The 27,962-nt window shown below is 35.8% G+C and overlaps 2 protein-coding genes across 3 annotated transcripts; one reads left to right on the forward strand and one right to left on the reverse strand.

Moving 5' to 3' along the window:
• The first annotated feature begins 350 nt into the window (after window positions 1-350).
• On the forward strand, window positions 351-27,927 carry LOC110382485 (PHAF1 protein CG7083). 2 transcript variants are annotated; one of them, XM_064041378.1, is made up of 11 exons: window positions 354-605; window positions 6,634-6,716; window positions 7,421-7,548; window positions 15,426-15,585; window positions 16,083-16,178; window positions 16,494-16,644; window positions 17,494-17,699; window positions 18,135-18,259; window positions 18,862-19,051; window positions 19,463-19,558; window positions 19,732-27,927. In XM_064041378.1, exons 1-10 carry the CDS (start codon window positions 542-544, stop codon window positions 19,547-19,549), a joined length of 1,290 nt encoding a protein of 429 aa, XP_063897448.1. In that variant the 5' UTR covers window positions 354-541; the 3' UTR covers window positions 19,550-19,558; window positions 19,732-27,927. The 2 variants fall into 2 exon arrangements, with proteins under 2 accessions (XP_063897447.1, XP_063897448.1); XM_064041377.1 differs by lacking the exons at window positions 17,494-17,699; window positions 18,135-18,259; window positions 18,862-19,051; window positions 19,463-19,558; window positions 19,732-27,927 and having other exon boundaries at window positions 351-605; window positions 15,426-15,761; window positions 16,494-17,059.
• LOC110383415 (uncharacterized) lies at window positions 7,556-13,149 on the reverse strand. The gene is made up of 3 exons (XM_021344209.3): window positions 12,742-13,149; window positions 11,303-12,329; window positions 7,556-9,476 (listed from the first exon to the last, which is right to left on the reverse strand). The coding sequence occupies exons 1-2, from the start codon at window positions 12,875-12,877 to the stop codon at window positions 11,308-11,310; spliced, it is 1,158 nt and encodes a 385-aa protein (XP_021199884.3). The 5' UTR covers window positions 12,878-13,149; the 3' UTR covers window positions 7,556-9,476; window positions 11,303-11,307.
• Window positions 27,928-27,962: the final 35 nt, after the last annotated feature.

Raw genomic sequence — 27,962 nt, forward strand, 5'->3', positions numbered from 1 at the left:
ACATTATTTCTTCTGTCATGATCGGTACGCATGCGTCATTCTATTATGCCAGGGCCGAATTTGGGGCATGATAAAATCTTATCACAGAGAGAAATAGGAGTTAATTTATATCATACTTTTTACTGAATAAGTAAGGCTTTCGTATCTGTTTTAGTTACTAGCAATCGTAAAACGATGATCCGACATGAAATTTATAGTTCTTGTTAGCCTCACAAATACCATAACTAATATTTAAAAAAATAAATAAGTTCAGAATATAAATAGAAATGAATTAAGAAACGAAGATTTTTATGATTCACAATTTTCGCGAGGTACTGACCGATAAGTAGACCTTATAAGACAAAAACAACCTCATCCAGTTCGGCCCTGGCAAAATACAATCAGCTGTTTGTAATGACAGTTCCTCTGACAAATACAAAATGGTTGAAAACTAAAGTTGGCAAACAAAGAAAAGGTAGCGTAATAGCGAATTTTAGCGTTAAAAACGTTTTTTTAAAGTGAAAGTTAGTTAGTTTAGTTTGTGTTTAGTGTTTTGTGCACGATGTTGGATTTGGAAATCGTCCCTGAACGCTCTCTGGGCTGTGATGCCTGGGAATTTGTTCTAGGTAAGAATCGCGTATGTTTATTTCTTACGTCAAGAATTTGCGCTTTATTTCTACGGGACGTGTCTTACGCAATGATGTTTTTAACGGATATTTACCACAATTAATGAATAATGTTGAATGTGGGATAGACATAGTAATTGGTTTACCTCAGTTTAACATTGATTTTTTTTTCTTGGGAAGTGTCACGAACAGCCTTTGTTTCGCTGGTCTGAGCTTGTTTATTTTTTTTATAGCTAATCTTGACCGTGAAATTAGTAGATTGCGTTGTTTTCGTGTTTGTTTTGAGAATTCGTATGACACCAATTTACATTTAGATACAGTTTAGATGTTTATTTACAAATTCAGGTTGACTTAGAACAATGCATTACACATTTTCATTACTGAAATAAAAATACAAAGAAATTTTGGGTATTTTTTTAAGTGTATGAAGCTGTCCTCTTCCTATATTTTAACCCAAAACATAAATGTAAATAACCTTTGATAAAACAGGAAAAAAACACTAATGAGTATTAATGATGACCTATAAATTCTTTTTCTTCATTAACACTTGAAATATTAAAGTCAAAAATATAATAATATTAGTTTATGTCACAAAATACAAATATTAAGATAAGTTAACCTGGTTTCTTGCTATCCAAGTAAGTTTAAATTACTTCCACATTAAAATAGTTCTTAAAATCATATCAATTTGGGTAAGAAATTGAGATTGTACAATAACACATGTACATATAAGCAAAATTCAAGTACATTTTGTATTTGTGGTCCAAATACATTGATTTTCAACAAACCAGATCTTTAAGGTCCACTGAAGGAATAATGTTTCACTTCTCAAGCATTATCCTTAGTCACTGAAGAACACTTTCTACCCAGTTTTGACTCATAACTTGTGTGAATCATCATCATCTGCATAGCCTTTTCCCAAGTATATTGGGGTGAAGCTACACTCTTCCTGAGTAAGGCCCGGTTGTTCGAAGCTCAGTCAAGGTTAGGGTTAAATTCTAGTTACAGTAAAATTAACAGGGTTTAAATTCAAAAAGCGTTGTTGCTGTACTAGTTCGTTTTACGAACGTTACAATTTCATTAAAAAAAACATCAAATTTACCATGGTCAAAATTGACATCGGTCAAATTTTAATTTACCGTAAAGTACAAACAACCAGGGCTAACTGGACGTGGGTGAATCTGTGCTTAACAAGCTTCTTATATATATATTTTTTAGACTTAATATTACACATCCCCACTGTATCGGAAACACCTAAACAAAAAAAACATACACAGTTAAATAAATGGTTTAACAAAGAAACAAAGTCATTATCCCCACAATAGTTTACAAACTTACACGTGCAGTTATATTGATAAAGTTTTATATTAATTGTTTTGTTAAAAAAATATGTGAACGGCAATGTTAACTTGGTTTACGGTAGTGTGTGTTATCAGACACTGACTATTTCAAGTTATTGCATCATAATGATGTATTTTTATTGTTATAACTAAATATTACATATTTTTTTTATATTTTTTTAAATAACTTTAAATATTTAAAGTCAAAATAATAAAGCTGACCACAATTTTACAAATGCACAACATATTTTGAATATGCAGCAAATTGTGTAATAAATAAAATTCTTACCTGTTTGATATCAATTATGGTGTAATCTAAGTGTGTATGAATCAACAAGGATAATTTTCAACTACATAAGCCTATTTGTAATAAGTGCAAACCATAATAAAAACGATTGCACTAAAAAGGCATTAAGTATGAAGTTCTTACCATTGTAAACCTATTGTCTTTGGTAGACATATAAAAAAGCTGGTTACATGGCTCATTGGGTTTACATTGTTTGTTATATACTATCATGCACTTTAACAGTTAAATGAATATCATATAAAACATGACATTGAAAGGCATAGATAGTCCATTGTCACATCAATTAATCAAATCAGAACTTATACAAAAAACATATTATTATGAAATGTGTTAATAGTGCTAGATTGAAACCATTATCTTGAAGAAATCTATAAAAGTCTAAAATCTTTGAAGCTAAGTTTTTTTATAAGCAGAAATTAAATTGTCCACTTTTACCTTAAACCTGATACAATGTGAGATAAAGTTATCTAGTGTCCTTTTAAAAGAATACTTGGAAGGATCTGTTTTAATATAATTTATTTTGCAATGTTACAATTTAGTGTGAAATATAAATAGTTGTTCAGGAAGCCTAGCAAAGCACAAACAATATGTACGAGGAGATCAGAGCTTGTAAAATGGGTGAACGTATGCTCCTTTGCCTGCTGTAAAAAAAATACACTTCTTGGCACTTCGATTAAAAGGCATACCTATGTAACACACTAGTGCAGCAGTAAAAGTCTTACTTACCCATTGTTTTCTAAATTCATTAAATTAGTGATCTAGTATGTGCCAGTATTTTTGGCAACTACGCCAAGTTTCAATTCTCAGTATTATCACAGAGCTTGCTGGTCAAACGTCAGAGTAGGTATGATGGAATTTCCGGTGCAAGACAATTTGGACCCAATTAAAATGCATGCTTATCTTTTTTGTAAGCTTGGAAACTGGATTTTTTACGATTTTAATTAGAAGGTACTTACTTTTAGGTACAATGGTACAACTTTACTAATTTGCTAAGTAATGACTGAAATGTACCGAAGCTTTGCGATTGTATTTCAAAAAGAAGGTTCTTCACAGAGAGTTAGCAAACCCCAGGGCCAAAGCCTACCGGGGCTGTGGAATTATTAGAAAGAGTTGCCGCAGCCGCAGCAGGTTTTCGTCAGTAAGAGTCTGACACTCCCTCACGCTGCTAACCCACAGCGGGATTCCTGTCATTTGATGATTCCCCATTCCCCATGAAAAGAAGGTTCTTGTCACTTAGTACATAACATTACCCTTTTACAGTATTCAGTAAGATAATAGGTATATAGGTAGGTGCTGTAGTGCCGCCAAACCCCAGAAGTCACATGTACATAATTTATGCGTCCAGTCCAGTCGGTTTCGTTCGTGGCATTTGCAAAAAGTACCGAATCGATACTAGTTAGCTAGTCTCACGGTCCACGTCCTATTCGTCCTTTGAGATTTAAATAGAACAGACAAAGAACTTTGTTGCTATCTTGTATTGAAGGGAAATTATCCGCTAAGGAAAAAGAACTGTAAGATTTGAACGAGGACCTAGGGGGTGTTGTTGAGGCGGATAAAGCAATGAAAATAAAGGAATCAGTTTAAGAAGAATTGGATATCATTATTCTTAACAAGCTGAATCACATAATTTACTGTTTACTGACAGCTTTTTCAAGTTAAGAAAACAAATCAGCCTAATTTTGGACCCTTAAATTGTTTTCACAATACGGAGATCGGTTCCTACGGGTTTTAAACCCCGCGACTGTATCCGCTAGTGTGAAATCGATGAAAAGAACAGTTGTAGGTAATCCCCGAATTCCGAATATTGTTATTTTTAAAGCTAAACTACTCTATACTATGTTATTGTCCATTTAAAAAAATCTTCCAAGTCACGGTCCATAAAAATTCCCGCGGTTTTCGCACTCAGCCTAAATGCGTATCCCAGCACCAAATAACGCGCTATTGTTATTGTCAAATAACCTTGATCGGTATCATAGTAAACATGTTTTTGACTTTGAAAATTCAGCCTAAAAGTTTACCTCTTTGATAAATATTTTTTTAATACGTAGGTAATTGTGTTATCGAATTATCTTTAATCGGCGCGTAAATTTTGTAGTGCGTTGACACTAAATAGATATACGTCATCATCGTTTTGTTTACAACTTACAACCGAAATTCATTCTAGGTATTTTATACTTATTTTTCTGTTTTTAATCGATTTTAGGAATTTCGAGGAAAAAAATACAGTTCTTTCCCGGATATGTGCTTATTTACCGAAGTAGACAGATCCTTGAAAAACAATACAGGTTTCGCGAGCGTTTTTTTTTTTGTATTTCTTTACGTAAAAGTAGAGATAAACTACGCATTAATATACTTAACTCTAATATGGCACTGTATAAATTCACCGGTCATTGACACATTACCATATCAATAAAATAGTATCTTTTTCTGTTAGCTTTTATGACCGCACTCAGAATAATAAGCAGCCTTTTTCCGCCAAAACAGAAACGATAAAACATTTTAATCAATAACTGAGATATTGTTTTGTAAATAGTTTCATTAAAATTTGAACCTCTCGATAAGTGTACTAATGACACCTGGCTCCTTCCTTTAAAATATTATAAATGAATTTACTAAACCCACTATATGTTTGTTAATTAGGCTCGATTTATTGGCCCCCGGATCGCCAATACTGTGATCCAGTTAAGTTACCTTTCCAAAAGTTCACCTACACAGAATCTATACTTTCCTCATTATAAATTCCAAGCCATGAGTACTTTAAAATATCACCATGGAAGTTTTGGTCCAACGATCCTTTTTTCCCGCTCGGAGAAACCCAAAACCGTTCTCAACTAAGTGCTTTTTACATGAATACATACAAAAAAAGTATTTATTTATAAGTTAATTTGTTTGTACACCTAAATTACAGGCAGAAAATTAAATTAATAATTTTGATAAAGACTGTAAATACAATATTTTCAATCACTCTTTTGTCATGGAAACTGCTTATTATTATTTTGTTTATAACCATATCGTTACAGTTTATCTTTACAGGAATAGCATAAACTTTCCGCGGTGACTGTCTCTATGTGTTTATCGGTGTTCTCGTAAACAATGCTTACACGTGCTACAAACGTGACCATTTTTTTATCTGCTTTGTAGTATACCTAAACATTATTAAGTACCTTATTAATCGTAGGTGTCCGGTTAATAATGTCCTTAGCATTGCGGAACTCTTATCTCTGTCTTTTTGCCTGATTCTCTAATGCCCATTTTTAGGGTTCCGTAGCCAAAATGGCAAAAACGGAACCCTTATAGTTTCGTCATGTCCGTCTGTCCGTCTGTCCGTCTGTCCGTCTGTCACAGCCGATTTACTCGGAAACTATAAGTACTACAGTGATGAAATTTGATGGGAATATGTGTTGTATGAACCGCTACAAAAATATGACACTAAATAGTAAAAAAAAGAATTGGGGGTGGGGCCCCCCATACATGTAACTGAGGGATGAAATTTTTTTTTTCGATGTACATACCCGTGTGGGGTATCAATGGAAAGGTCTTTTAAAATGATATAAAGTTTTCTAAAAAACATTTTTCTTAAAGTGAACGGTTTTTGAGATATCAGCTCTCAAAGTCGTAAAAAGTATGTCCCCCCCCCTCTATTTTTATAACTACGGGGTATAAAATTCTAAAAAAAATAGAGGTGATGCATGCTAATTAACTCTTTCAACGATTTTTGGTTTGATCAAAGTATCTCTTATAGTTTTTGAGATAGGTTGATTTAACTGTAATTTACGGAACCCTTCGTGCACGAGTCCGACTCGCACTTGGCCGGTTTTTATTAACAAGATAATGGTCCGATTCAGGTAAACCACCGTTTATCATAAATTAAAACTTCCAATAGGCGATGGGCATATATGGGATTTATTAACAATTGATTTATTGATGAAAGATAACTAAAGAAATAGAATAGAAGTAAACTTACCTTTAACCAACCGATTACGTAAACAATTTATACTTACAACTGAAGAAACTTGAAAGCTGTGTCCAACTTTTTAGCATATTGTTTTTATCGCGAGTTTGGTGAAATGGTAGTAAGTACGGGGTTTCGGCGATTGTTCTCTACAAGAACGCGGTAACCTGCAGTTACTACTAAGCGCCTTTCTATGTGTTTTCTTTATTAAAACTGCCAAAAACACCTTTTGTCACAAGACACTTACCGAAGAGATACGAAAATGTTTGACACTTCTTTTTAAAAGAAAACGTATCTTGTTGTCGGTTAATGACCCGTAGAAATAAAGTCATACTATTATTAAAGTCATATATTCAACTCTGAACGAAAGGAACATGGTTCATTTTGAAGATTCTCTTCATGAACTCATTTTCAATGTTTGCGTTTCAGGGATGCATTTCTCTCAATCAGTGGCCATCATTCAGAGTCAAGTGGGCACAATACGAGGAGTACAAGTACTATATAGTGATCAGGTAAGATTCCACGTTTATATTTGGAAGAATGTACGTACCTACAAGATTGATAACGAAGAAGTAAATGGCAGTACCTATTACATATACCTACTACATTATAGAGGAAAAAATATTTTTGTTTGTTAAGGATAAACTAAAAAACGACTGGACCGATTTTAAAAATTCTTTCACTGTTGCAAAACTACACTTTTCCCGAGTAACATAAGCTATATTTTATCCTGGCAAGGACAGTATTTCCCACGGGATGCGGGTAAAACTGCGGGAAACGGCTAGTCAAAAATTATCTGGCTGGTCAGCAACACGAGATAGCGTATTGTACGTAAAATACATTCTAATTGAGTACATACATGTACCTTTTTACAGCTAATCTTTTGCACTATTTGATTAAGTAATCTAATAGATAAAATTGTTACTAGGAAAGCCATTTTGCAAGGACGCTAGGTCCGTTCTCTAGCTTTTTGTATGTTTCAATACTTTTTAGTCAATTTATTTTATGTAATTTTAATAGGCAGAAAAACAATATTCACAGTTGAATATTTCTTGGATTGAAATCTTCAAATTGAAAATAATTCCGAATATAAGTTTATTTAATACTTTTTTTTTACTTTCATGCGGGCTTTTAATCTAATTTCTAGTTCTTTTTCTACATATTTCTGGGACGTATTAAAAATATGATACTAATGTTTCCTTTTTTTCTTTTTCAGAACCCGTTATCCGTAGACCTAGTAATAAATATGCCTCAGGACGGCATCCGGTTAATATTCGATCCGGTTGCACAACGACTCAAAGTTATAGAGATCTACAATATGAAATTAGTTAAGCTTAGGTATAGGTAAGTCGTATACATGTTTATTTATCATTTAATGTAGAATTAATTATTAGTTATAATTAAGATACTAATGATCACTAATGATTGTCCGTAGATAATCTTATGTCAACTGTTTTTTGTCATTTACTTACCACGTTCTTATGGTGAGGCGTCAGTGTGCTAATAGTTTTCATCTGTTTTCAATACTTACATAGATTTTAAAAGACCTTCATTACTATTGAACTAAAAGATTATAATTTTGGTTAAGTACTACTGTTATAATTGATGATTAAACGAACTTACCTGAAGTGAAGTTCAATCCCAATTACACGAAGGCTCTGTCCGAAGAGATCAAGAACAACTACGTAGTAACGCGCAGGTACTACACTATCCATCCACTGAATTTGAAATAAAAAAATAAAGATTGAAAACCAACAACTGTCAGCGCCCTCTCTTGGTAGGTAGGTCATTTAGTTAAAAGTAGAGAACGGAATTACTTACAATTACATACTTACAACGCATTTGGGTATCAATTGAACACACCTGGTTGTTCAAGTACGGGATCGGGCGGGTGTTGATCTCTTCGGACAGAGCCTTCGTGTAATTGGGATTGAACTTCACTTCAGGTAAGTTCGTTTAATCATCAATTACACTCTGCTCTGTCCTCGAGATCAAGAACAACTACGTAGAACTTGAAAGCATTCAGTTGCGTTGTATGTATGTACGGTTTTGTTATTTTATGACTGAATAAAAGAAAATAAAGAGCATGTAACAGATTATTCATTAATTATATATTTATTTGTTTTACAATACTTAATGATTACTTATGGCAATTACATAAGTAGGTATGCTACTTACTTACTAATTTAAATTAGATAGGTACTATTGAGAAAAAGGCATTCTTTACATTGACTGGAAAAATAAATTTCTTCTATCGAAATAAAAAGGGGTAATTAAGATTCTAAAACTGATACAGCAAAATCATTGGCATTATCCGTTAGGACTGGTCTTTGATAAAACCTTGCAAATACTGATGAGGATCCACTCCAGCCTGCTGTTTTTCTAATTAAATCTATGGATACGCCTGATCTTAGAGCAGCTGAAGTAGATGCATGTCTAGTTGAATGGGCTTTGAATTTACTGGTATCAACACCACTGTCACATAAAACATTTTTAATCCAGCGGCTCAAAGTCTGTGAATTTACCGAATTATAGGGGCTTTTATAACTTATGAAAAGGTTTTCTTGTGCGCCTCTAATTGTCTGAGTCTTCGAAATATATGCTCTGAGAGCTTCTGCTGGGCATATTTCTGGCTGCTGGCTAAAAAATGGTAAATGAAGACAGGGTTGTGTTGAGCCAATACGCGAAGTTTTAATCAAATCTGGGATCTTAATAGATATGTGGTCTGAATTAACACTGATATTCTTAATATTAATTTTTGAGATGGTCTGAACCCTGTGAGCAGTCACTAATGCGATCAGTGCAACAGTCTTTTTGGTGAGACATTCTAAATCTAACTTATCGTTGGGATAACATTGAGACAAATGATTTAGTACAATAGACGGATTCCAGGTTTCATTATATCTAGGCAGTGGTGGTCTAAGTTTATAGAAACCTTTAAATAAACGTATGATTCTATCATCAGTTCCGATTCTTGAACCAATAATCAAAGATAAGGCTGACCGATAACTATTCAAAGTTCCGTATTGGGCCCCGTTATTAAATTGCTTCGTAAGAAAATATATGATATTAGGGACAGAAGCTTCATATAAATCAACACTGTGAGATTGGCAAAAAAGGAACCATCTTTTCAAACCTGTATCATACTGCTTCATGGTATTATTGGAAAGTGAAGCGTACATTATATCAATAGAAGCAGTCGGGATGCCTCTTCTTAGAAGTGCCGTCCTGACAATCTGCCTGCAGCCAGGGTAAGCCGTGGAGGTGGAGGTCTGTGGGAACATGACAACAGAACTTGGTCACATGGTTCAAACAGAATAATATCTGATACTAATAAACTTTCGAACAACGGAAACCAAGGTTGAGTAGGCCAGTATGGAACAACGACAATGCCTTCAGCCTCATCCGTGATTATCTTTCTCAAAGATTTTAAAATCACAGAAAAAGGTGGAAAAGCATAAAAATTTAGATTGCGCCAATTTAGTGTGAAAGCATTAACGGCGTAAGCGTCAGGGTCTTTCTTCCATGACACATATAAGTCACACTTTCTATTTATTCTAGATGCAAAAAGATCAATAGATGGTGAACCAAACTTGTGAATGATTTTACTGAAGGCACGATTAGTTAGCTCCCATTCTACGTCAGGATGCGTGGCCCTAGATTCAGCATCTGCGATTTCATTATTTTCTGAGCTTATATAAGAAGCAAAAACATAAATATTTCTCTGCTCGCACCATTGCCAGAGCTCCCTAGCAATTTTATTTAAATTAGGAAACCTAATACCACCCATTCGATTAATATACGATATTGCGGTGGTATTATCGATGCGCAAAAGGATCTGACAATTTTTTAGGTGTTTTGCAAATATCTTGAGGCCAAAGAAGGCTGCCATGAGTTCTAGCAAGTTGATATGCAGATCCTTTTCTACATCACTCCACTGTCCGTTAGACGTCTCATCTCTACATGCCACCCCCCACCCTGTTTTGCTTGCATCTGAAAATATTTCAAGCAAATATTTTTCGTCACGAATAGGGTTGACACTATTTTTGACAGCGTTTAACCACCACAGTAAATCCTGCCGAATGTGTGAAGGTATATCCATAAAACTTTCATAATCGTTAGACCTAAGCAGAGCTAAGTATTTACATCTTTCCAATTCCTTTGTATAAAGCCAACCGTATTGGATAGCTGGACAAGCAGAAACCAGAAGACCCACCAGGCGAGCAAGAATTCTAATTTTGCAGCGGTTAAGGGTCATAAAATTATTCACCTCTTCTATGATGTGCGACTTTTTTTTATCAGTTAACTGTATATGGAATAACTCTGTGTTAATAATGAAACCTAGATATTTACATGAAGTCTGTGGCGTCAATGAACTTTTTTCGATGTTAACAACAAATCCCAAAGATTCTAAAATTAATTTTGTCGTCTGAACATTTTTTAAGCATTCTTCATAAGTCTTTCCAATACAACATATGTCATCTAAATAAATAGTTGAAAAATATCCTAAGCTTCTCAGTAATGCCATCACGGGCTTTAGCAATTTGGTGAAGACATATGGAGCTGTACACAAACCAAATGGAAGGACGTTGAATTCGTAAAGATTATTATCCAAACCCTTAATATATGGTATTTGAAAACGCAAAAATTTACGAAATTCTTTATCAATTGAGATCAAGAAATATGCGTCCTTTAAATCTAACGTGGCTAAATAACAATTTCTAGAAATTAATTTTATTGTTGTTCGTAAATCTTCTAACTTGAAATGATTTGTATTTATAAATGTATTTAATTTTTTAAGATTTAAAATAAAACGCTGTCTTCCATCTGGTTTGGGTACAAGAAAAGTGCTTGAGACATATTGTCCCGGACATGGTACACATGGTGATACGGCACCCATCTTAATTAGATCAGTGACAATCTCCCTATATGCTTTTAATTCATTTTTATTTAAGATTGGTGCCGATGGGGTATTATTTTGCTGTACGTAAGTATGGAAAGGTATTTTATAACCCCTTATCCAAGATAAAAGTAGCCCATCGCTGGTGATAAGACGCCACCTATCGATGAAGTGTGACAAACGTCCTGTATGACTCACCGGCTCTATCGGCGGTGCGGTGCGTGGGTCTGTGAGCGCCTGTAGGGTGCGCTCGGCTGCGGCCGCGGCGGCGGTGGGGCGCGACGCTGTTGGCGCGGGTACTCCGGTCGGGTCGGAGCAGGCGCTGTCGAACGTCTCGCCGCAACTCCCGTCTGCCTGCTCATGGGTGGAAGTGGGCGCCGCGAGTTTAAATTCTGCGTCTGATTGGTTAATCTTCTTGACGGTCCAGGTATAGGTGCTACAGTCTTCATTTCTGCACCTGTTTTATTAATCGCTTTTGCCGCCTTTAACAAGTCACCCAGTTGGCTACCAAAAAGATGGCTATCAATTTTTGCTTCGTACAAGTGATCTTTTATTTCTTTTTTGATTGAAGAACAGACAAAACTCCTACGAATCATGGATTCTGTATGTTGCAAGTCACAGGCTAGTTTACCGGCGTCAGTTAATGATTTAATAAGCGATATGTTTGTACTATCGGTGGATAAAATCTGTGAAAGGGCATCTCCTACACAAGCGATTATCAATGCGATTTGCTTCTGTTTATTTTCGATAGCTTTATCTTTCTTGCTGAGAACCTCAGATAAAGCTGCTTTTACCTCCTGATTGAGAGCAGGAGCATCGATATTCTTGCAGTTTTGTGGGATAGAATGTTTATCAAGAATCTGTTTTCTAGCTTCCTTAGAGAGACCATTCGTCGCTGTATGCTCCCACCTGATAGCTAGATTTGAATTCAAGGGTGGGCCAAATTTTTTATCGTTTATGGGGGCTTCCCCTAATATTTCTAAAATGTCATCAGGAAGAGAATCCTCAACTGTATCGTTGTCCGCTACTTGCGCGGCCGCCGCTGCAGTATCAGGGACAATAGAAGCTGATAAATCTGGAGGTTTCTCCGATATATTGACCACGTCATTAAGTGGGGCGTCATCCACGACATGGTGGTCTATATTTTGTGCGGCCTCGTTAGGTTGATGAGTTAGCGCGAGAGATGACGAGCGTTCTTCACCAGGGTGGGTTCTGTGAGGTTCGTCTGAAATGGGCATTATTGCCTTTAATTGTAATTGCTCGCATAATTTGTTATTTAACATTTATGCGGGGAACTATGACGGAAGCATTCCATTGTAATGCTCACAATCATCTTATTACAGCATTGGTAACAATCCCTGTGGACTGAACACAGCTTGTTGTTATCAGATGGCGGAAACATTCCATTAAAATGTTCACAACCAACAAAGTATATTTATGTTAATAGTTTATGAAATAATGTGGGTAGTAATCGTTAGAACTCGACTTAGCTTGTAGGAACATTCCGTTATAATATACTACCACGAAAATAAAATTTCTAAAATTAAGAGGGTAGATCCAACATACCGAAACAAATAAATCTTTCTTATGGAAAAAACCGTAGTATTGATGAAATCAGCTAATTAATAGGCACTTACCTAAGATTTTTAACGAATCCTGTGAAGATGAGCGAAGACGGTGTGCTCGCCTCTTCCGTAACTTTCTTTCGATCTTCCTCATTTTCCGATCTACGTAGGACTCAATATCTTCATCACTATATCGCTTTTTCGGCATAATTGTAACTTTAAGCTTGATTAACACAGTAATAAACACTTACGAGTACCTATAAGATGGATTTTTTAATTAAAATAATAATTATTTGAGAGGAACGAAAAAACGTGGCGGATAGTGTGAGCACTAAAACGCGAATGACCTACCTACCAAGAGAGGGCGCTGACAGTTGTTGGTTTTCAATCTTTATTTTTTTATTTCAAATTCAGTGGATGGATAGTGTAGTACCTGCGCGTTACTACGTAGTTGTTCTTGATCTCGAGGACAGAGCAGAGTGTAATTATGCATTAGTCTGCACAAATTTTAAATATAGGAAATGCAGTGGATCTCAAATAATATGTTATTGAAATCTACAAAAGATAGCCAAAACATAATAATATTGTATGTAAGAAAAAATCTTGAGTACCTTCCTTACTAGAAATACCTACCATAGAAAAAATCTTAAGTACCTACATGCCTACCTAACTAGAAAATGTGTTAGTCTGACGTCTAGACTGGTTCCATTCAAAGCTATCATTGTGCTCGAAGCACGGTTAGAATATAAATTAATTCATTACTAAACGGACGTACACAGGATAGACAAACTGTTTAGCTTCGAACATAGTAGTTTTTGGTCATTAATATGAACCAACTTATTAATAACAGGAAATGAGTAATTATTCGGTATATTTGGAGTTCATGAAAAACGGTACGATGGGGTGTCCATGCTCTCAATATGATCATTTCTGATAATAATCTGAGCAGGTAAATTCATTTAATTGATATAAATTATTATAATCTGTATATAAAGCCTGCAAAACTTACTCATTTTTTTTCTGTACTATAATCAAAGCCGGCTATCATAGGGCACATACCAATCACTCAAGTATTGTCGCAATCACGTCATTATTTTTGCGTAAAAACGAATCTACTTACAAAAAGCTCTTTGTTTTACTTATTACCATACAAATTGCAAATAAATAAACATCACCCGCTATAGTAACAGCAGAAACCAGTGCTATCTTCGCGCCGGTATCGCTCGACCTAATGACATTATAATGTTAGCGAGTGTTTCCATGTCCCTACAGTTATTCAAGGTTAGGTTAAAGTGACTGCTCGACTGGTCCCCTTTGAGCGCGTCTTGAATGTTAATGTCGGTTACTTCGTTATTATTTACACGCATAGCGCTTTTTTTTGCTATGACAAAAATCATTAATTGACCCCTCTCGCTGTGGGTTAGCAGCGGTGAGGGATTGTCAGACTTTTACTGACTAAAAATCTATCGCGTTCTTTCCTAAGCCTTTTTATGTACCAGGGCCGTGGTAACTCTCGAACAATCCCACAGCCCCGCCAGAACGCATAGCGCCCTGTGATGCGATTTTTAATTGTCCGTGAGTTTTGAATGCTTTTTCTTTAATCTTTTTTTTTAGGTAGTAAGGTCCTTACGTTAGAGGTGAAATGTGATAGATTTAAAATATATGCTTTTTTGACACTATAATGTTAGCGAGTGTTTCCATGTCCCTACAGTTATTCAAGGTTAGATTAAAGTGACTGCTCGACTGGTCCCCTTTGAGCGCGTCTTGAATGTTAATGTCGGTTACTTCGTTATTATTTACACGCATAGCGCTTTTTTTATACGATAACAAAAATCATCAAATGACCCCTCCCGCTGTGGGTTTGCAGCGGTGTCAGACTTTTACTGACTAAAAATCCATCGTGTTCTTTCGTAGGCCTTTTATGTACCAGGGCCGCGGTAACTCTTTCGAACAATCCCGCAGCCCGACAGGACGCATAGCGCCCTGTGATGCGATTTTTAAAGCATTCGTGAATTTTGAATGCTTTTTCTTTAACCTTTTTTTAGGTAGTAAGGTCCTTACGTTAGAGGTGAAGTGAAACGTGATAGATATAAAATATATGCTTTTTTGACATTTTAATGTTAGCTTCAGTTTCCATGTCCCTACAGCACACTCAAGGTTAGGTTAATGTGACTGGTCCCATTTGAGCGCGTCGCGAATGTTAATGCAGGTTCCTTCGTTATGATTTACACGCATAGCGCGACGTGAATGTTTAATGCGTTAGGTGTCCATGCTTTTTCTTTTACTGTCTTTTTTGTTGGTAGTTCAAGGCTTTTATCGTTGAAAAGAGGAGAAATGCTGTTAAAGATGTACTTATCTCTAGCTTATTGCAAGAAGGTTCTTCATCTTTGCAAATACCAAACCAAATATAAATCAGTGTTAGTCATACTGTAAAAGTAGAGAAATCTAAAGAGGGTGTTATGTGACTCGTTTCACATACAAGACTATTGTTTTGGATCATAACTCTGCATCTAACTTTCTTTTATGGGGAAAACCTATGTGTGAAAGAAACTTTAGTTATTTATAAGTATGTTTTATTTATGTAGCATCGTAAGTCTGTATGTAAGCGTATTTACTGCTCTTTAGCACAAGACACAGGACAGTAGACGTCCTTACCAGCTAAGATAATAGCTAAGATAATGAACCTTACATGACCAACTCTAGCCAAGACCCAAGAACACACAAATATTTAAATATTTTTTAATTTTCCATTCCAGTGGTATGTGCTTCAACTCGCCGGAGATATCGCCGTCGATCGAGCAGGTTGAGCACTGCTTCGGCGCGACGCACCCGGGCCTGTACGACTCGCAGCGCCATCTGTTCGCGCTCAACTTCAGAGGACTGTCCTTTTACTTTCCTGTTGATAGCAAATTTGAGGTAAGTTACATTGCAGTGGTATGTGCTTCAACTCGCCGGAGATATCGCCGTCGATCGAGCAGGTTGAGCACTGCTTCGGCGCGACGCACCCGGGCCTGTACGACTCGCAGCGCCATCTGTTCGCGCTCAACTTCAGAGGACTGTCCTTTTACTTTCCTGTTGATAGCAAATTTGAGGTGAGATGATGGGTTTTTAGGCATGCGACGGTTTGACGTATCGTATGTAGGTAAGGTTTCGTATTATTTACTTGTACGCGGCTTGTACGCTTGTAGGTATTTCTGCAATTTTTTTTTAGGTAACGTGCATTTTTTACGTTTACTAAAACTGACCGAAAATTTACTGTTGAAGTAACTGTACCTGTGCACAATTCATACAGCATGAAGTCATATTAGCTAAAGCAGAATCATAGCTATAGAACAGAAAATCCACTTATTAAGTCAGTACTGCAATAGTATTTATCAGAAAATTCTTAACATCTATTTTATTTCTGTTTTCAGCCTGGCTACGCTCACGGGCTGGGCTCTCTTCAGTTCCCTAACGGCGGCTCGCCCGTCGTCTCGCGAACTACCATCTACTATGGATCTCAACACCAGGTTAGTTATAAAGCTTTATTTTTAGAAAGTCACATAGACGTAGGCTCAAAAGTCACGGATACGCCGATGTGACGCATGTGTTCTAAAGAATGTCATTTAAGAGCTAGACCTTTTTTATTGTCGTAAAATTTTTTACTAATATGAAAACACGAACTCTGTGTTCACGACGTAATACGGCCAAACCGAAATGCCATACAGACTCCTGGAGAAGGCGTTATTTCAGAAATTGGGTGTAACTGCGGCAAAGGCCATTCCTCTTTATTGTCCAGGCGAGATACAAATTCGCCGGAATAAAGTGTGCATACCTCTTCTCAGGCTAGCAGTACAAGTAGCGGCAGTGTGTGCGGGGCGCCGCTGCCCGAGCTGCCGCTGTCGTGCTACCGGCACCAGCTGCATCTGCGGCGCTGCGACGTGCTGCGCTCCGCCACCGCCACGCAGGGACTGCGCCTGCATATGTTCACTGAAGGTAGAGTGTACCCCCAGGCTGGCAGTACAAGAGCTGCCGCTGTCGTGCTACCGGCACCAGCTGCATCTGCGGCGCTGCGACGTGCTGCGCTCCGCCACCGCCACGCAGGGACTGCGCCTGCATATGTTCACTGAAGGTAGAGTGTACCCCCAGGCTGGCAGTACAAGAGCTGCCGCTGTCGTGCTACCGGCACCAGCTGCATCTGCGGCGCTGCGACGTGCTGCGCTCCGCCACCGCCACGCAGGGACTGCGCCTGCATATGTTCACTGAAGGTAGAGTGTACCCCCAGGCTGGCAGTACAAGAGCTGCCGCTGTCGTGCTACCGGCACCAGCTGCATCTGCGGCGCTGCGACGTGCTGCGCTCCGCCACCGCCACGCAGGGACTGCGCCTGCATATGTTCACTGAAGGTAGAGTGTACCCCCAGGCTGGCAGTACAAGAGCTGCCGCTGTCGTGCTACCGGCACCAGCTGCATCTGCGGCGCTGCGACGTGCTGCGCTCCGCCACCGCCACGCAGGGACTGCGCCTGCATATGTTCACTGAAGGTAGAGTGTACCCCCAGGCTGGCAGTACAAGTGAATATGTTCACTGAAGATATTTATAACCTTCAGTGGGGTCTACCAACGCCAAACCCTGCCGGGGCTGCGGGATTGTTGGAAAGAGGTACCACGGTTATGGAACATAAAGGGCTCCAAAAGGAATATAGTGGGTTTTAGTTAGCTGGTAGCAACTAGGTAACAACTTTACATATACGAGTACATACAGTATTTTGAATAATGTTATTGGCAGTGTCTGACTTACTTTCACTCTCACTTTGAACCTCACCCTACAAGTTACCATCCATCCCCAGGACCCGGCCGCACAGAAGGCGGCGGTCGCGGGGTATGCCGCGTGGTCCGCTTTGGCAGCTCGGCGCAGCGCGTGGTGGCGGCGCTGGGGGCCCCGGCGCGGGTCTACTACAAGGCCGACGACAAGATGCGCATCCACCGCCCCACCGCCCGCCGCCGTCCCCCGCCGGCTTCGGACTACTTCTTCAACTATTTTACGTTAGGACTGGTTAGTATATGCTGTAGTTGTCAGATGATTGCAAAACCCTCAAAATTATATTTTTTTTAAACACTCCAAGACCCGATAAAAAGTCCTTAATCTGTAAAAAGAACCCCATAACTAAAAAATATGCCAAACTTTCAAAAACATTTTTTCAAAAAAATAAAAACACTTTCAAAAATGCATAGTTACCCATACATAAAATAAAACCCTTTCCTAAGTCTGATGAATGTTGAAAACCGCATCAAATTTGGTTCCGACAAATGAATCACTCACAAAGATTCAGATCAAACTGTGAACCTTTCTTCTTTAAATCAGCTAAAACATTAATCCACGAACTCTAAATTGAAATGCCATTGAATTTCCTTCTAAAACAAAGTGTTTCTGTCTTCTTAGTTCCAACCAATTATTAAACTAATACTAATAAATATTATTCTGATGTAGGACGTGCTATTCGACGCGCGTACGCACCAGGTGAAGAAGTTCGTGCTGCACACCAACTACCCGGGGCACTACAACTTCAACATGTACCATCGCTGCGAGTTCGAGCTCACCGTGCAGCCGGACAAGTTAGTACACAACAAATTATTTTACTAATTACCTTTAACTTATCTTATCTGAGTAATGGTGAATTTAATTAACTGTGATTCTTAGTATGTTAGATATAAAAATTAAATTAATTTTGTAAACATAGTAAGTGCCTACATAAGAATATGACATTGTGATTTACTCCACGAGTATTGTAAATATCAACTCTCGATTATTAGGTATGTTATCGAGTTAGCTGTATGTATTATCAAAGTATGTGCTAAGAGACATCTCTAACTATTGTAACATTACAATAGTTAAGTTGTAGTAAGTTCTAGAGAATATACATAGTTAGTAGTCGATTAAAATCAATTGTAGCAATGAATTGAAATTGAATTTATTAATCGATATTAAATGAAGTAATCAATTTAGATTGAATAAATTGCATAATCGTATCAAATTGAATGAAGAAATCGAATGAAAGAATCGAATCAAATCGAATGAAATAATTGATTCAAATCAAATAAAATAATCTATTCAAATCTAATTAAATAATCGATTCAAAATCGTAATTTTTCATTGACTAAAAAATCAACAACATACATTTTTAACCGACTTCTTACAACAACCATTTCTTACACAGATGCGAAGCGAACTCGCTAGTAGAAAGTCGCGGCGCCGTCTGTATCACTGCGTACAGTAAGTGGGAGGTGGTGTCCCGTGCTCTTCGCGTGGCTGAGCGCCCCGTCGTGCTCAACAGAGCTTCGTCTACTAATACTACCAATCCTTTCGGATCTACGTTTTGCTATGGGTACCAGGATATTATTTTTGAGGTGAGCTAAAGATTTTGTGTAAATTGATAGATTTTTGCTGTAAAATAATATATTAAGATGTATTTAAGGAATGACCAAATTTTTAAGATATAAGTATTGAACCGTGTTTGGCATGCTATTCACAACAACAACGACAATTCTTATTTAATTATTATAAGTACGAAAGTAACCCTGTCTGTCCGTACGTCTGTTGGGCTATCAGGCCAACGTAACTAAACAAATTTAAACAACATACTATGCAAAGATAGTTTGAAGTTTGAGCCCTAAGAATAGACATAGACTTACTTTTTATCCAGAAGTAGAAAGTAGTTCCCTCGAGACACGGGTGGATACGTGAAAAACATCTTTTCATAGGAAAAACATCAGTTTTACCAACAATAATGTCAAATTATAACCCGTAATACTTCGCAGGTGATGTCAAACAACTACATAGCATCGATCACGCTGTACCAGCCAGAGGGCTCGCGGCCCCGTTACGCCGTCAACTCCATCGCGTGACACAGCCAGGTAATATTATACCTTATTGCCTTTGAATTAAGGTTCATTTTACAATAGCATTAGGCTATAATGGTTTGAAATTTAAACAGACGCTTAGGTTTTTGAAGAAAGAATAGCTTGGTTAGAACAACAACTTCTTCTCTTCTTGTTCGATTTTTTAAAGATATTTTTTTCCTACACAGGCATCCCCAAGCAAAGGTAAAAAATACACGTCCTGAACGATTTCGGTTGTCAGTCACCACACAAAACCTACTCCCGAGTGGTTCCCCACACAATGTCGAAAATGTTCAACTTTCTACTAAAACAACTTCAGCCGAAGTGACTACATATCTTTACCACGAAGCACCTAAGAGGAAGCAGTATTTTTAAAAATGTGATAAAAAAACTGTGAAAAAAAAACTCGAAAAAAGTGAGTGACAGATCTCAGACGGTGTGTTAAGTCTTATTTAATTCCTTAGACGGACTAATAGTTAATGTTTTATTTTTAAGCTTAATTAAGTTGGTATATTTCAAAAAGTGAACATTGTTTTTTTTTAATAATAGTCAAATGTGTTCTTGTAATTTTAACTTTTTAACGCCATAGTGCAAGACTATTGTGTCACAGACAACGTATTCTTACACTATGGTTATGGGATAAAAAATTAGAAAAAAAAAACATGGAAAAAAACTAGAAATAGACTGTGCTGTAAATATTTTTGAGAATTTGATGAGAACTTAAATAATAATATGAAATTGATGTATTTTTTCTAAAAAGAAATGATTTTTCGATCGAGACGTTTGGTAGTGAGTGTGTAAAAAAATCGTGCAAAAGTATTTTGTCAGCACCACAGATTATGTTGAGTTAGTGTGCATAACTTGTGTTATCACCCAAAATCGTGTATCATTTATTTTATCGAACATTTTATTTCGTACATATCTTAATTTTATTTAAATAAAAAAAAAATTATACTTATTTATATAATTATTGAATATTGATGGATATTTGTTATGTAAATTATTATTTTTTTGCGCAAAGGAAATCGCACAGTGTGCGCCTTTTCTGAATTTCTTAGTAATAATTATGAAAGTGTATTGAAGGATTTTAAGAGATGCTTGGATAAAAATATCTTTAAGGTTATTGCTGTGCGAATGTGGAATAAACACTTTTGGCAAAAATGTCACAAAATAGCCTTCGTTTTAAAATGGCTTCTTAAAATTAAGATATGGTCTATAAGAAATGCGTGTTGCGGCTCTCAAATACTGATTTTATGAAGTACAAAATTTATTTTTAAAAAGTATTTTTTAACGTTTTTTAAAATAGAAAAATGGTGTTTTTAATTTTTTGACAAAACATTTTGGAAATGTTTTGTAGATTTTTTGAGAAAATTGAAATTCGAATTGTGGATTTTATTTTTGAAATTGTATTTTTTAAGGTTCTTTTAATTATGATTGTGGCTCTTGTTTATATGGCTTTTGGGCATACTTTAAAGCTCTTTGGGCCATCCTGAAATAGACGACAAATACATAGTATGAATAGATTCTTCTTTTTGACAAATAAATTCCCAAAAAAATGTTATTGACAATACCATTTTTTACAGGATTGCAAAATAGTTTTTTCACTCAATATGATAGACACCTAACTTTAAAGTATGTTCATAGGCATATAATCTGTAGAAACCTTACAGCCATGGACGATAAAACTTGGCTATTAGATGACGCACGCTACTTTGCATAGACTAATAAAAACTTTTGACCTCAGACCTCTTTGGTAACAAAAAGCTTAGGATTTCTAGTGCCAATGACGTTTCGTTCAATATTCATGTCATTTTGGTATGGCCCGACCGTTTTTGTGCAGTTGACAGTTGCTGTCAATTGAAAATGACAGCTGTCAATTGCACAGATGCGGTGGCACTCTAAATGAGCTTATAGGCTTCACGATGTCGAGGCGGTTGTGATGTTTTACTAAACTGCTGTTACGGCAATATGACACTTTAGCTTTGGTAAGGTTTAAACGTCGCTTAGATTTGCTTTTGGACCGACTTTGAAAATCGAAACATTTTTTGTGTTACTAATTCTGGCCTTCGTCAACAGATGGCGTTAAAATATTGATGCAAAGATATGTTGTAATTTGTTATTGTTGTACTTAGATAAGATTTGGTTATAATCATTTTTATAAATTAACTTTTCAGTAATCAGTAGTAATGGTTTGAAATGCGGTTCAAAAGCAAAATTAGTATGTTTGTTAATGCACAATATGTCACTTGTGTGATTGTCGAGTAATGGCTGTGGTGCCATAATGTAACAAGAAAAAAAAATGAAAAAATTGACATAATACAATAAAAAAAGTATTAAATTTAAGGTAGCTCTATGCTACGCTCTTGTTCTGCGTGTGCGAATGTTTTGCCGAAATAACTCGCATTATCTGAATTCCTTGTGATTATTTATTAAATAAAAGAAAAATAATCATCACTACAACGTGTTTTTATGCCTTTTCGATATAATTTCACCTAAAATCTGTCAAATACTAAAAACTAAATTCGAAATTTAAATTCAGTAATGGCGGCAACTTGTCAAAAGATACGCACACATTTGAACACAATTATTTTTATATCGATTAGCTTATTTCGTCACTCGGTGGCGTGTATCGATTCATACGTCATTAATCTACATGTAACTATGTCAGCCTTTTGGTCCTTTCGATTTTAGATATATTACCATAGAGAACAAAATGAGGAGCGGAGATGTCATAACGCAAAATTTCTTAAGAAAGTAGCGCGCTAAAATGCGGGTGTTTGGGGGACGAGGAACGTTACTAGCTCCGGCCTATCACGCCTTCTATGGAACCCGCCCATTATTACCAATAAATCAAGACTAATCTTTGACAGATTCCTTTTGATTTGACAAGGAACCCCAACGTCTCGTTGGTTCTAGTAACTGATTACTGCCGTACGTTGCTTGACCTACAAGAAGGCGCTTCAGCTAACTTCCTTATGGCATCTCCGCTATCTTTCCTTCTTCCGTGGATACAAAAAATCAATTTGATTTTATATTCTGCAAACTCACTGTGATTTAGCACATTTTTATTTGATAACATTATGAAAGAAGTGTCTTATTTAATTGATACCTATTATCTAATTGATGAGCTTAATCACGCATCATAATTTCCAACATTAGGTAAACAATTGAGTCCGAATACATAGATGTCAAAATGACATTTCATGTTTTTTCCGTCAGTTCGTCATTGTAAAGACGAGATTTCACCAGTACGTGGCACATTGATGCACACAAATGTTTCTTCTGGTCTACTCGCTCTATCATACAAACAAATGTATGAAATATAAACTAAATTACACCATCTTCAAAATTGTCTTATTAATAAATGCCTCTGATATATTTTTGATTTTATTATAAGTCTTTTATTTTTTTATCTGAGTAGAAATACGATACATTTAAAGAAGGTAACTACCTATAGTAAGAAGTTCCAGTTATATCATATATCATTTAATACAGATAAAAAATTAGAATGATAAATCAACAAGGTTAAGCCGATTTCAAAAATTTTCGGATGATTGTGAAACAAACGATCAATGATAATAGATTGATTGATATTGATACCAGTATATGATATAACGATATCATAATACTCGAAAGATAAAGATAAATTCATTATACAGGTGTTTTTTATTTTACCAAAACATTGTATTACTACAGACAGATACACGGTTTTAGATTAGATAAATGGTTGTAATTTTATGATTCATCACGTTTTATGTTTCTGTTATGTAATTCTGATTTATTACATGAACAATTTATTTCTTACTTTAGAGGCATAATTACGGAAATAAAATCTATTCAGTCTCCAATAAAAACGTCTTTAATATCTTTGGAAAGGTTTAAATAATGCTTTCACTTGTAAACTAGATACTTCACAATAAATATAATTTTGTCACTGTCGATAACATAGCCGTTCTCCCGCGGTTTCACCTACGTCCCGTGGGAACTACTGCCCGTAACAGGATAAAATATAGACTATGTTACTCGGTAAGAGTATAGCTTTCCAACAGTGAAGAATTTTTAAAATTGGTGCAGTAACTTTTGAGTTTGTCCATTACCACACAAATTCAAATATATGTCGATAGTCAATAGTACGGTCACTGAACGAGACGCAAGCGCGCCAAATTGTTGTTTCACCGGATACGCCACCAGAGGGCGCGCTTGCGTCTCGTTCAGTGACCGTACTATTGACTATCTCCGACATATAAATGTTTCTTCTCTATGATATAAGCATAGACAAAAGGCGCCAAAATGGCTGACATAAACTCGTATAATATAAATAATGCTTGTGTATTATACGTGTAATAGTAGCGTTGCATTATGCATTTAGGAACATAACAAGCCTTTACGATTAGTGGTTAGAAGGCCCACTTCGTTTTTAGATTATATAAAGGGACATAGACCAAGGAATTAACGTTAATAACGAAACCTTTCTTACATTTGGAAAACAGATGGGAAATGTCCGAAACTGCATGCGGAAAAACGCCCAATTGTAAAAACTTATTTCCTAAATAATCCAATCTAAGATAATAAATGCGAAAGTAACTCTGTCTGTCTGGCTTTGACTACTGAACCGATTTGTGTGAAATTTGATCCAGACATAGTTTGGAACTCGAGAAAGGACGTAGGATAGTTTTTATTACAGAAAAAAAAATAAAAAAAAAATCCGGACATACAGCGCCATCTTATGATCTCAACTTTGTAATGCAATTATCGTATTATTATTCAATCTGTTCAGTCAGTGTAAATTTTAATTATAATTTATTTACCTGACATTGAAACAAGTAAAAATGAGGGCATTTTCCGCATGTGGAATGACTACTCCACTATCTGACGACACAAAGTATCGAATACTAAATAATGTGTGGATTTTATTTTATTTATTGGGAATAAAATGAAAATCCTCATGTTTAACTTTTTGAAAATAAAGCAGACCTCGATTAAGCGACGGTAGATAAATCGCTAAATATTTATTTATTACTCACGAGTCACTTTAAATATAATCATCGGCGCGAATCTTGAGCGCTGACCTTCACTTGCGCAGAAGTGATTTATTAGCAAAGAACCAATCCCGAGTGACGGCTATGACGCGATGCATTGCGGGCCAATCACTGCTTTAGCCCGCCCCCGCGCCTCACTTCATACCACCAAAGGGACCCAATAAATAACTTCTGCGCAGGTGATGGTCAGAGTTTAAGATTCGTGCCGATGATTATACTTAGAAGAATTGTTATATTTTTTCACGTACCTAAGCTAAATCATGTCATTTGAAAATTTTTAATTGATATAATATTTAATTATAAGTTTTAAATTGTATCATATTTATTGATTTTCCCGCCGTTTAGAGCTCTTTAACATTTTAAATTAATTAATCATTATACTTTCTAGCCATAGGATTTATTGATATTTTGTAGCTTAGCTTTAAAAAGGCGGATTTTCAGAAAAAAAATATTATTTCTACTAATGATTATGTAAGGGTAAATATTATTATTTTGCGTAACTAATATGTATGAATTACTACCAGATCTTTTATCGGCTGTATTATGGTCTATTAAACTTTATATAATTTAATTGTTTATATTTTAAGTAGTAACAATTATAAAGAGGCATAATAAAGTAAAATCATTTGACATAAATATGACGATATTGGTACCCGCATCTGGGCAGGTCATTGGAAAACACAAAACACTTTTTCCAATGAGGAAAAATGTCCCGCGCCCGTACTATGTTTCATGAAAAAATATTGTATGTAAAATGTCATCTTTAGATCCAGTTTTAAGTTAAAGCACCTTATTACTTTAGTCTATATTTAGTTCTAGATTTAAACCATTCACTTTAATCAAGATGATCGTTTAAACCCAGCACTAAGCCGGTACTTTTTAAGACCACGATTCATAAGGTGGCAAATGTCCAAATGTTGGTACCAATATTGGCCATATATACCAATATGAAGTGACTTGCAGTCACCAGTCTCCTATAGCCAATGTTTTATTTCCTATGTTGTAAATTGTTGAAGGAATTGTTATATGTATTATGTTATTGCTGTACACACGAAATGAAAACTTGATTTGACCGTCTTTCATTTTTTGATGAAAAATGCCATAAAAACTTAAACACTTTTTTGGAATTTTCTTATCTGTGTAGATATTTCTTCTCCAAAGTATTTTACTATCATATAATAGATATTGTTTACGCATTTTCCTGGTATTAGATAAATCTCTTTGACGTATTTCACATGTAGAATTTTTTAAAGACTACTCATCCATATTTGGGCACAATAAATATTTAATCAGTTTTGCTATGCCTTTTCCAATATTATGCAATTTGTAAAATTGTGTTATCTGCCTCATTCCGACAGTCTTAATTATGTTATAGCATTATTGACCTAATTACCAACAATGTGATAAGTCCTATATTATATAGGACTTCAGAAGAGGCCGAATAGCCTACCTTATTTATTTATTTAAATTACGTGGCAAAGCTTGAAACTTAACCGTCATTTTCTCGCATTCATCCAATAACAACAACTTTGCTGTCATTGAACATCCTTGGCAGTCGTTACGGGTAGTCAGAAGCCAGTAAGTCTGACACCAGTCTAACCAAGGGGTATCGGGTTGCCCAGGTAACTGGATTGAGGAGGTCAGATAGGCAGTCGCTTCTTGTAAAGCACTGCTGGTACTCAGCTGAATCCGGTTAGACTGGAAGCCGACCCCAACATAGTTTGGGAAAAGGCTCGGAGGATGATGAGCCAATAACAACAACTTGAGATAGAAAAAAATCAGACCTTATTTCTTCTCTATTCATTTTTTGTCAAACTCCTGCCCAATTCTTCACAGTAACAATTTCTCTATAGATACCTTCAAACTGGTACCTTATCTATGCCTCCTTCTTATTATTAGCTATCGAACATTTTGCTTTAACAAGATGCAAAGATGCATCGTCAATGACTGCTGCAAAAGTGCCAAGGGACGAGGGTAGCGGCGCGACGTGGCCACTGCAATTATTATTAAGGATGCTTCAAATGAGGTTCAGACCAGAGGAAATGCTGATTGCAATATTATTTCGAAAATTGTCGATAGACAGATTGGTTTATTTTCAGTATAAAGTAATAAAGATGATTGATATCTGTCTAAATTAATGAACAAACATTTTTGCTAAACTGTCGACTGACGTAATATTTTTTCTTCCTTCCTCAATTTAACAAAATACCTAGTAATTCACGGTCAAATCAAGTGCAAACTGAAATAAAATAAATGTGTTGCTATTGGTGAAAATAATTACCTACGTATAAATCTTTGAATCATTATAATTATCAGTTGAAATAGAGCGTGCTATATTTAAATCGATAATATTTCTTTATCAACCTCCTTGATCATGTAACCATCACGATGCCATAAAACTGGAAATATAAAACGAAAAATAATGTGTAATTATGATTTATTTATGTATATGGCTGGCAAGTAATGAATAATCATTATTTTGTATGCTCTTGCAATGTAAGCGAGCGAGCACCTATCTTTTAACATAGCTGAGATCTAATATAATTTTATCATATAGACAGAAACAAATAAATTACTCTATTTCTATCAATTGATATGATATCAATTAGATATAATTAAGCCTTACGTTTTTGCTATTTTCTTAGAAATATATCAATTCTAATTATTGCCTACCTCTATCTTAATTACCCTGGCAACTCCATCTAATACTAATTTTCACCATAGCAACACATTTACTACATAAAATGGCTTGTGTTAAAGGTTGGGCATTACATAAAAGCTGTGAATTTAATATAATATCGTCGTGATTGTACGCACAAACGGCTTGTGCTTCACATTGCTTGTTTATGCGTTTGTTACGTTTTTTTTATACATTTGGGCATTTTTTCCTACTACCAATTGCCTGGACGAACATTTATAGCGATGTTCTGTGTATTTTGAATTGTATTTTAAAATATCGATATTATTTTTTGCCTTACCGAGTGAGTATTCTTCTTGATCTAAAGCAAATTGGAATATTTTAAAATATGTCTGCAATAATGTATAATATTATTTTGAGAAATATTTTCAGGAAGAATGCCCAAATGTATAAAGAAATAATGTATGATCATTGCATACCTACCTATTTGTCTTTGGATACATAACAGCAGTTTGTCTCTGCTTTTGTTTATAAGCTGTATCGTTGTACTATACTTTGACAATATAGATAAGCGATTTTAAAAAAACATGTGTTCGTCATCAAAATTGTAAAAAAATCCCGTTTTTTATATTCCACTCATATGGGGGTACAAAGAGGAATGTGTCTCAAAAAATACCAAAAAATCTAAATAAAGGATTTCATACCGAGTTTGGGTTTTATTTTTGTAATGATTAGGTAAATG

This window comes from Helicoverpa armigera, chromosome 25 (assembly GCF_030705265.1).
Source record: "Helicoverpa armigera isolate CAAS_96S chromosome 25, ASM3070526v1, whole genome shotgun sequence".
Lineage (NCBI taxonomy): Eukaryota > Metazoa > Arthropoda > Insecta > Lepidoptera > Noctuidae > Helicoverpa > Helicoverpa armigera.